Source organism: Panulirus ornatus, chromosome 20 (assembly GCF_036320965.1).
Source record: "Panulirus ornatus isolate Po-2019 chromosome 20, ASM3632096v1, whole genome shotgun sequence".
NCBI classification, from domain to species: domain Eukaryota; kingdom Metazoa; phylum Arthropoda; class Malacostraca; order Decapoda; family Palinuridae; genus Panulirus; species Panulirus ornatus.
In genome coordinates, this window is record NC_092243.1 from 2029364 (window position 1) to 2040748 (window position 11385).

General features: G+C 44.0%; 1 protein-coding gene across 1 annotated transcript in view; it reads left to right on the forward strand.

The window, feature by feature from the left end:
- Window positions 1-11385, forward strand: part of LOC139755850 (glucagon receptor-like) — an 86920-nt gene that overhangs the window by 66879 nt on the left and 8656 nt on the right. Inside the window, exons 9-12 of the mRNA XM_071674467.1 lie at window positions 3034-3125; window positions 4521-4665; window positions 5311-5459; window positions 7259-7448. Of these exons, the coding sequence (XP_071530568.1) occupies window positions 3034-3125; window positions 4521-4665; window positions 5311-5459; window positions 7259-7448 (576 nt within the window). The remainder of the gene's footprint in view (window positions 1-3033; window positions 3126-4520; window positions 4666-5310; window positions 5460-7258; window positions 7449-11385) is intronic.

Genomic DNA, 11385 nt, shown 5'->3' on the forward strand with positions numbered 1-11385 from the left:
CCACAAGGGCACCAGATTTCACACTAACTGAGGCGTAGGAAAACACAGAGATCCAGTTCTTATTTGGCTCTGGGTCTGACGAACGACTGAGGAGTGAGGTGGCTTATTTGTGAAGGAAACTCACAGAAAACGATTCCATGGTTACATCCACAAATTGGCGTGGTCTTATCTTATATATATATATATATATATATATATATATATATATATATATATATATATATATATATATATATATATATATATATATATATATATAGATAGATAGATAGATAGATAGATAGATAGATAGATAGATAGATAGATAGATAGATAGACAGATATATGAGTCTCTGAAAGATCGTAGAGACAACAGAAAGGTGATTTCACCGGTGATGAGACAGTAATGAGTGTGGTTGCTGGAGAAGATGGGACAATAGAGATGATCATCAGATGGGTAAATCGTTTCAAGACAATAGCCGTGTGGGTGGGTGTCGAGCTAGACACCACCCCTGGTCGTGGACGGCGTCAAGAACGACAGGAACCAATTGAGGGACAAGATGATAACAGATACAAGATATCAGGAACGACAGGAGCCATCTGAGGGCACAACGACAGCTGGAACAATGGGTGGTAACAGGGACGAAAAAGAGCCATCTGAGAACAAGACAACAACAACAACAACAGTTGGTGAGCACATTACAGTCTAGGTGCGCTATGTAGGTGGTGGCGGTGTGTGTGGTGAGTGGTCATGTCAGACTTAGACCAGGCTATATCAAATCTCTCTCTCTCTCTCTCTCTCTCTCTCTCTCTCTCTCTCTCTCTCTCTCTCTCTCTCTCTCTCTCTCTCTCTCTCTCTCTCTCTCTCTCTCTCTCTCTCTCTCTCTCTCTCTCTCTCTCTCTCTAATCCTTCCGTACTGGGGTTACCTAGTTATATGCATAAGAAAATAGATTGAGGCAGACGACAAAGGTACCAGAATGTCAGGAGAGAACATGAAGACGAGGCGACGAGAAATGGAAGATGAAACACTACAGTAAAGACGCTGGCAGGTGAGGGTATGGAATGCTATGGACTCTGTTGTTATCTGGCTACCCCGTCCTTGATGGTGTACACACACACACACACACACACACACACACACACACAAACACACACACACACACACACACACACACACACACACACACACACACACACACCTTGCTGACCAAAATGAATCCAGAGGTCATAAACATTGTTCATTCAGTTTCTCTTTATCTTCTATTTTCTCTTCCCCGTCGGATTTGCACAGCTGAAAGTCACTTACATTGCATTCTCATACGAACTTCTCTGAGGTCTGAAGTTAATTAACTCGCCGGAAAAAAATAGCCCAATCATGAGAGGAAAACGGCTAGAAAAAATGATCATTTTGTGGGCCAAAGATCATGCAATTACACTGCTATTATACGCTGGGTTAAGGAGCTTCACAGACGTCTTGGGTTAAGGCTTAGAGAAAGATCTTAACCACTGGGCTTTCTAAAGCTTCTAATTAACTGTTTCTGACGTCTAGAGTTTAGATAGAAATTGGAACGCCAGGACACACACTCCGCCCATTGTAAGAAAAAAGGAAGAAGAATCAGTCATAATGAAGCAATTCTGATGAACCTTATTCTCATTGGTTGAAATCGTTATTATCACCTTTAACTACATAACAAAAAAGATCTAAAGTCAAGACATTGTCTTGCCACAGATTGTGTGGACGGGCTGTATCGCCTCCTACAATTGCAGGATGTTTTGTGAGCCTATATACCACATGACTCTCTCTAGCTCAGACTTTAAGACTGTAATGCCACGTCTCCAGCAAGTCTTGACCACGCAATACCGGTGTGATTTTTAGCCTCGGGTGTCCGCGGGTACGAAAAGACTTGAATATATGCGGCAGAGTATGAAGAGCTCCAAGCCAGTGGCAGGACAGAATGTGCATGATAAACTCAGGAATTTTAACACGTTGACAGGTCCTGGCCGGCGTGAGACGCATACAGTGTGTATTAGCGGAGGATCGTAGGATATAAACCTTGCTATTTTAGGTATGAATTCAGATGGGTCGTATGTTCCGTCCACATTCAAGATCTGGTCGTATCAGGAGACGGATACAGAAACACTATTTCCACACATCGTATGATGTTTAGAGATGATAGAGTGCAACTGGGAATGGTACAATATACCGGGATTTCGTTATTCATAGAAAATGTAAAGTCAGACATGAGAGCTTGATGTTTACACAATAGGTCGAGACGTTGGATATGAAGGAGTCAGGGCCGAGTGAGAGGAGGTCAAGGTCAGACTGTAACCACAACTTACTGATGGTAATCGAGTCGTCTGAGGTCACCAGCCCCTGAAATTACAGGAAGTTGTGTGACTTTCCCGGGAACCATGGCGGAGCATACCATTTGCAGCACAGGTCTCGGGTTCGAACCCCGGCTGTAGTGGAGACTAGGGCCTGATGCCACACGACCACTTTTTATCACGTTCCTCAGTACTCACTCCATCCGAGGGGCGTGGCTCACACACACACACACACACACACACACACACACACACACACACACACACACACACACACACACACACATATAAACACACACACACACACACACACACACACACACACACACACACACACAGGGATTACATCAGCACTGACGTCAAAAATCTAACATTCTTTCTAGGAATAACAATGTTATATGACGAGAAATTTGTGATATAAATCTTTACAGAGCAAAGGTAAGGTTCCTTCCATGGGTCACACCACACTGGACCACATCACCGACCTAAAATAAACACCACAACAGTACTAGTCTTAGATGATGCCATGAACTTGAAGAGACATATCACTGTGTGATAAACTATGCCATGTCAAAGATAGTTTAAGACAGACTCTCAGCATTTGTCGACCTTCTAAACTATTCCCTGCGGTGCATTTCCCAGTGGATGTGTCTTGACCCGAGGATAAGGAATTCCTCAACAGTTTAAAGTTGAGTGACGTCTGGTAACATCCCTCCCTCCCTCCCCAGGTAAGCTTCGCGCTCTTCCTCAACATCGCCCGTGAGCTGCTCCTCAAGTTGAAGTCTTCCACCACACCAGAGAGCCGAGGTGACCGCTACAGGTGAGGCTGATGTTGATGACGTATGGACGTAGTCTGACACTAAAACATCCTGTTATCCGATGTTCGGATGACCGCATGATCAAGTAATTTGACTTTTCTTATACTAGCCACATCCGGTTTCTTTTCGACTATCCGGAATTTATAGTTCACGAGTCAGCCACCAGGGGAGATGTATTCACTGTTTATATTTGTTCCTTATGGTCGGTCAGCTGTACACTCCCTTGCTTGAAGATTTCCCATCAGTAACGATAATCAGAATCCTTGTATTATATCGTTTGATAATAATGATGATAAAAACATCTAAATATCAGACTTTTTGTATGTCTGACTATTTTGAGGTATCAATGTTTCCATAACGACCATCAACTTTCATTACCCCAACCATCTGCTGATTGTCCTTTGATATGATGTTGACGTTTTGCTGTCATACCAAAAGGTTCTGGGCTAATTTCCATCTTGGACTCACTGCACAAACAGCTGTAGCCCAAGAAGGACTGGGGGAAAAAGCGATTTAATTTTACGGAGTTATTTACAGAGACTGACGTGAGTGAATTGTGAAAACATGTTCTCCTCCTTAATTAATTACATTAATCTCAACGTCCTTACTTTTTGCACCATGACCTTTAAAAAACTTTTGTTTACGTTCTAATACTTCAGTCACGTTTGATTCTAGGAATTCTCGGGGTTTTTCTGGACGGGAATGTTTTATATTTTTACATAATTCTATCCAAGCTTGTGTGGCAAAGTAATGACTAACATGGATGGATGGGTTAATGCCCCTTCATTAATCATGATAGTCCGTTATCTTATTTATTAATTGTATATTATCAACTCTAAACCCTTCATCATGATGGTATGACCTTTGTGCACATCTTGACGACCTTTGAATAAGGTGGTACGACCTTTGGGTTTGTATGATGACCTAGTATTTGACCTGATTGAAGTTTTAAATCATAGGTTAGACCATCATACTTTACAGTCGCACACTCATGAACAAGAGTCGTACTTTTTAAGTCAAGGATCGTATCGTTGTGTTCAGTTGTCGTAGCGAGGTCTTGCCGATGTGCTTGGGTCGTACTGCTGTGCTCGAGGATCGTACCATTATGCTCAAGGGGTAAGGTAGGCTGATATTCTTTCTAATTATTTATATTAACGTATTACTGGAATGTGTAATGGCAAAAGGTGCATACTTGAGTCTCTCTCTCTCTCTCTCTCTCTCTCTCTCTCTCTCTCTCTCTCTCTCTCTCTCTCTCTCTCTCTCTCTCTCTCTCTCTCTCTCTCTCTCTCTCTCTCTCTCTCTCTCTCTCTCTCTCTCTCTCTCTCTCTCTCTCTCTCTCTCTCTCTCTCTCTCAGTTCTCGAGGACTAACGCCCCTCCCTTTCTCCCTGTGGTGCAGGAGGTGGGCGAGATCGACTTTGGTTCTGGTTCCGCTCTTCGGCGTCCATTACGCCGCCCTGCTGGGCTTCACGTACTTCATGGGTAAGAACCATACCATCGAACTCATGTGGCTCTTCACCGACCAGTTCTTCGCCTCCTTCCAGGTAAGGGAATTGTGGTAGTTGTCATAATTGTGGTAGTTGTCATAATTGTGGTAGTCGTGGTAATGGATTGTGGTACTTGGTTATTATGGTTATAAATTATGTCTGTGTAGATCCATAGCGTGCATAGATATATATACATTTGTATGACAATACAGAGGCATGCGTATAACACGAGGTATGGCTAACATACTTTTACAGTCACATGGAGACATTCTAGGACGCACGTGCATACTTACATACGCTTATACGCATACATACACACGTCATATACATGCATATAAAAATAGATTGATATACACATGTCTAACGACTCTCATACGCACATAGTAAAACCTCAGTAAAACCTCATGTAGACATTAGGAGAGAGAGAGAGAGAGAGAGAGAGAGAGAGAGATGAAAACAACTAACAATAAAGTTGTAGACATGCAAAGATGTCTTTGCTTGCTTGGTTCAGTTCATGAATGAAAGATATTTCATATTCAGTTTCGAATCCCTTACTTGATACCCTTAACCTTTGGAAAAACTCACTACACACTTAGATTTAAGTAGACTCAAAGTAAGTAGGAAGCACTTGATACTCTGTTTGATAACCTGTATAGTAATCCAGTTTTACCAGACACCATTCCCTGCCTCACCCTTCGCCAGGGTTTCTTCGTGGCGACCCTGTACTGCTTACTGAACGCGGAGGTGAGGTCAGAGCTGCGGAAGATCTGGCATCGCTGGCGACTGAACAAAGAGAGCGAGAAGGGCTTCAATTTCCACTCAGCGTTCTCACACTCGAGGACGTACTTCAGGTGAGTGCGTCCTGTACCTCTGACTCGAGCACTTGTAAGGCTCGATATTCCATTTGATGACGGAGTCTGAGGTGAGTACGTCTAGTTATTTTCATCTGAGTTTTCGAGGATGACTGCGGAGACTCTCTCTCTCTCTCTCTCTCTCTCTCTCTCTCTCTCTCTCTCTCTCTCTCTCTCTCTCTCTCTCTCTCTCTCTGAACGGGAGAGGTCCTGGGGAAAGTGTAGAGTCTCGTTGGTCGACACAAAGCAGCGGTTCATCAATCTTCTCTCCCTCTATTCCTAAACCCAAACAGAAAGTTATTATCTAACTTGTAAGTCTCACAAAAACTATCTTAAAACTCGAATTTATGTCTGGTTGCTCGGTAGGTCACTTAGAAAACTCATTTTAGACTATTTTTTTATCATATTCAGATATACATCTATTATCATTATCATCATCATTAGTATTATTGTTATCATTGCTGTTATCACTCTCAATTATCATTTATCAACTGAAGGCGACGTGGCAGTACCATAAACTTGCCACCGAGTGAGATCTGCCAAGCAACATAATTATGTATGACATCGTCAACACCCTTATCACACGCCAGAGAGAGAGAGAGAGAGAGAGAGAGAGAGAGAGAGAGAGAGAGAGAGAGAGAGAGAGAGAGAGAGAGAGAGAGTGTGATTAAAGAAGGGAAGGAAGGAGGGTGTGTGAAGAAAGAAGAGAAAATAAAGTAATCCGGCCTGTGGGTAAATGTGTGGGTAAATAAGGAGAATTGATTTACAAAGTCTGAGAGGAAGGGAAGGGGAGAGGTGGGTCTGTGAACGGACACACACACACACACACACACACACACACACACACACACACACACACACACACGTACGCGCGCGCGCGCACGCACCCTTACTATTTACCAGAGTGTAAACATGATGCTATACCTCGTACACTTACCTTGATGCTATCAAAGACGGGGTTAGTGTAGTGTGTGGCAACACAGGGAGGCTAGTGCCACGCAGGGTGTGTGTGCGAGGCTGGAGTGCCGTACAGGAGGGCCAAGAGTGCCACACGGACCGTGTTATCCTGGAGCGGACCATAGTACACAAGTCAGGCATGTGGCACATTTAATCATTATCCTTCTCCTCTGCTTCCTTACTTCAGGTACGTTCTGCTGTCTATTCCCTCCCAGCAGTCACTTGTTGTGGATTGCTAGTCTTAAATATCTAATAATTCATAGTTTCAAATTTCTCACAGATTGGATGAAAAGTAATCCATTTCAATCTGTATATTCCAGCAGCTTTCAGTACAGTATTTACGTAATCTTTTCTTCAACACATGAGCAGGATACACAGAGCATGTCACGCTGGGTTCTTCCTTTAGAATTTTGTATAAATTTACATATATTATGACAAGAAATTATCATCCTTTATTATGTTAATCTTCTAACTGTCTTTCCCTCCACAAAGCAATAACAATGTATACTTTATGTTCCATCGTTGTTCTCTTAATTCATTCACTTCACAAAAACTTTCTTTTAAGTAATTTCTGTATTTCCTCCATCATGTCTCTTCTTTTATCATCACCAACTCTTACTCTTATCATCCCGTCTTCTCATCACTCTCCCTCCCACTCATCACCCCTCTCTCCTCACCTCTCATGAAGACTCTCTTACCCTCACTACCACTCCTCCATCACCACCACTCCTCCTCCCTCACCACTACTTCATCTCTCATCACCACCATTCTCACTTTCCCCCATCACCATCACTACCATTCTCCATCTCTTACTACCTACTCTCCCTGCCTCTCTCCCACAGCAGGGGGCCGGGCACACAGGGGACGATTCCCCCCGGGGGCCGAAGGAGAGCAGAGGCGGTCGCCCCGCGGGGCATGTCGTCCAGCCTCCCTACCACGACGGCCAAGATCAACGGCTCGGCCGCCCAGACCACCTGCCTCTCAGTCCACGACAAGTCCATGTGCGACGAGATGAACGACCTGAACAACCAGGTGGAGCAACCCTTTACTTAGTGATGGACGAGATCGTCTGTATGTCACTGTCTTCATGTGTCTGGGTATTCCCCTCTCTCTCTCTCTCTCTCTCTCTCTCTCTCTCTCTCTCTCTCTCTCTCTCTCTCTCTCTCTCTCTCTCTCTCTCTCTCTCTCTCTCTCTCTCTCCCCGTACCAAATATGTTCAGAAACATGAGTAGATCATTTCGTGTAATCCAAAGTAACAGAACATTGATTACGACCTAACTTTAGACATCCACCATGTATAGACATATGAATTAATCGCCCAACGGAAAAATACTTAATCAAGAAGCATCATCCACCACAATTTTCAAGCAGGTTTTCTGCTTTTCCACTCCACTTGCGCCTACAACACTCGCCCAGAAAGCCAATACCGCCGGTATAACTCTAACTTTTCCATTTTTCGTCAGTCAGAACCTCAATAACTTCGTCAGGCAATAGCGAGTCACAAGTTTCTATCGGAGTGTTGACGGCTGGAGGGCTATTGCTGTGCCTGTCGTCATGTGCTGAAAGTTACTTAATCGAATGACAGTTACGGTTTGTTAGGCACTGAACATCACAGCCCTGGTGATAACAGGTCTGTCTCTCTCTCCTGCACTCGTTTATAAGTACCATATCTGAGTATTCTTCACTGTCCTCTGAATATCATCAAAAACCTCAGTCTATTTTCTAAGGTTACACAACACTGCTGATGGAACGAGGTTTAACTGCATTGTTTTAAACACAGGGGCACAGTTAAGCACATCACACAGATGTTCAGTCTTTTCTTCTTTTTTCTGTCTTTTTTGTTTTAATTTTCAAAAAGTCTGTCTTTTCTACGCTTTTTTTTTCTTCACTTCTACAGCATCGATATTCCCATAGGTCACCGCATCGAGTCAAATGAAATATTACAGGACTTCAGTTTGGTTCTGATGACCGAATAGTTACGGAAACTCGTCGTCTGTTGATAGTGTGGCTTTTCACACAGAGAGACAGGTGGTGAGGAGAGGTTGTGGGTCACACAGAGAGACAGGTGGTGAGGAGAGGTTGTGGGTCATACAGACACATTGATAAACACACAGTCAAGCATTCACTCGTAGATGAATGCCAGACCTCATACATATCAACTTTTCACATTCATTCTCTCAAACATTTGTCCAAACTCCCTGGTCATCTCATCATTCTATATAACATTTCAGTTAGGCGAGTCGTGTTCCACCTAACTTTTATTACCTCTGAGCGACGTATCAGAACACGAGAACTTGCACGTCTTATCGTTCATGTTATGAAGGACATATTGGACCGTCACATTAAGTAAATGTCATAGTGGCACTGACGTGTCTTCCCTCCCTCACTACGTCATGTATGGAACACTGAGGTTTATGGGCTCGGCCTCCCTTCCTCTTGCCTGGTTTGTTTATTTTCCTATTCAGTGTAATTCTGATCCCAAGACTCAGACTTGTAGTCACCTTTGTGTACTGTGTGGGCAGGGAGGTCTGCGTAGGGTCGTGGGGCCGCATCTCTTGTGTGTGTTGCTCGACGAACATGACCGTTAGGAATGTTTCATTATATGGAGATCTCATCGACCAACCAGCAGGAGGTGTTACTACTTAATTAAACTGGAATGTTCACATGTGACGCTCCTCTCAGATCCTGTGATCCAGCCACACACGGTTCTGCTGATGATATTCTTCAGTGTAGATATCTGGCTCGTGGAGCCACCATCTCATCCCCACCGAACATCTTTTCTCTAAAATCGAAACTACAACTCATAGTCCCAGATTCTAAAGAAAAATATTCAAACGATCAAAAGAGAAAAGTCCCATAATTCCTCGTTTAGTACCTCGCTATTACTGTAAATGAAATATATCAAGATTTAAGATATGAGACTCTGTAAGCGAGAACCACGAAGCTGTTGTAAAATATCATAACCCATTTGTCATTAGCATTGTCTTTTATGTATACTTTTTCAAGATGAAAAAATTTCTCAAATATTTTGTGTAAGCAAAAGGACCCGACTGGCTTCAACAGGGTAGGCCTATAGGCCTTCCTGTCTGATGCACATCTCGTATAATAATGAACCATTCTGGTCATCCCTCACAGCTGTGCCACACCTCTGCCAGTTGGTCTCTTGTTGTTTGAATTTCTAACTTCACAAATCCCGGAGTTGAGCAACTTTGTCAACGGCTCAAAACTTCTGCCTGACTCCCTCGTCGAACTGGGACACGCCTGCATTATACATCATGCTCACATCAGTTTTTTGAAGTAACTTTCAGAAATCTGGAGGTGTCCGTCCGTCCATACTGTGTTATGATGATGCATATCCGAAAATCATCTTAGAGTTAACGTTTCCCGGAGTCATGTGATTTCCTGTGAACTCGCAACCGACACTTTATCCCTGAGCAGGAGAGGGAGAGAGAGAGAGAGAGAGAGAGAGAGAGAGAGAGAGAGAGAGAGAGAGAGAGAGAGAGAGAGAGAGAGAGAGAGAAAAGGTGAGAAAAGTTAAAAGAAAGACAGACAGGGGACGGACAAAGATACTGTGCCCGTCTGTCTCCAATGCTAAGAACTTTAAAAGTAAATAGAGGAAACAATGTAAGAAAGAATCCAAACATCAGCCCGCTAAATAGCGTAAGAAGTGCAGGAGCTCAGGTGTCCAGACCTGAGCCGTAAAAGATTTTTGCATGGACCTGAAGAGCCTTACCGAAGCAACAGTCTGGTCACACAGAGGACCTAGAGGGGGAGGAGGAGGACGGGAGAACCTGGTGGAGGAGTAGGAGGAGGACGGGAGGACCTGGAGGAGGAGGAGGAGGACGGGCGGACCTGGAGGAAAAGGAGGTGGACGGGAGGGTGTTTCTGAAGCATTTCATGCATGACTTCTGCAATAGAGACGAATGAGACTTCTTTAGAATGTCTCGACGTGTGAAAGTTTCTTTTTTCAACCTTGTCTATTGACTTCCACTCGTGTCATTGGCAGAGATTTATCCTCCGCTTCAGTTTTTGAGAAATTCTTGGACTTTAGTCTCCCCCAAGGAAACCTGGTAAAGGAATATCGAATATTTATGTACGTAAGTGCATGCGTATGTTTGTGTCTGCATATGTGTGTGTGTGTGTGTGTGTGTATTTAATCTTTGTATAGTATAGAGAGGTGAGTTCTACCCGACTCCGATTAAACACACACACACATACACACACACACACATTAGAACGAAGTACCCAAATCCAGAATGGAGGATGAACAGCCGGATGAACTGCGGACCGACTGAGGCAACCAGGATTCGAACTCACGTGGGCTCGACTCTGGGAGGTCTGTACATACGGTGCAGTAGTGCTAACCACTGGACCCCGGAGGTCATATATCAGCAGGAGCCTTTCGGATAAGGAAAGTCATAGATTTGGAAATCTACGAAAAGTTTCCACAGAGCGCCAGATGTTGTATAGAGCTGTGTCTGTGCCCCACAAGGCACCAGATGTTGTATAGAGCTGTGTCTGTGCCCCACAAGGCACCAGATGTTGTATAGAGCTGTGTCTGTGCCCCACAAGATGCTGTGAAAGGGACAGCCTCATCAGCGGTGGTGACAGATGAGCAACCCTTCCGATCAGTGACTGATGATAACACTGGAGGGGGGGGGAGGACCTCCCACTAGTGGGGCGTTTGTCATCAACACAGAAACTGTCGTTGTAGAGAGAGAGAGAGAGAGAGAGAGAGAGAGAGAGAGAAACATGGATGATGAACACATAGCTTGGGTGTAGGCCGACTGTCCCCCCTAGCATTCGAACCCATACAGACCCAACCCCGGACTCATGGTCAGTAAGGCTAACCACTACACTACAGAGGCCCGTGTGTGTGCGTAAGGGATTAACCTAAGTATGTTGGTAGTTATAAAAGGCTGGGGTGCAGCACTGTCACTGACAACAATAGATAAAGTGTAAGTAAAGC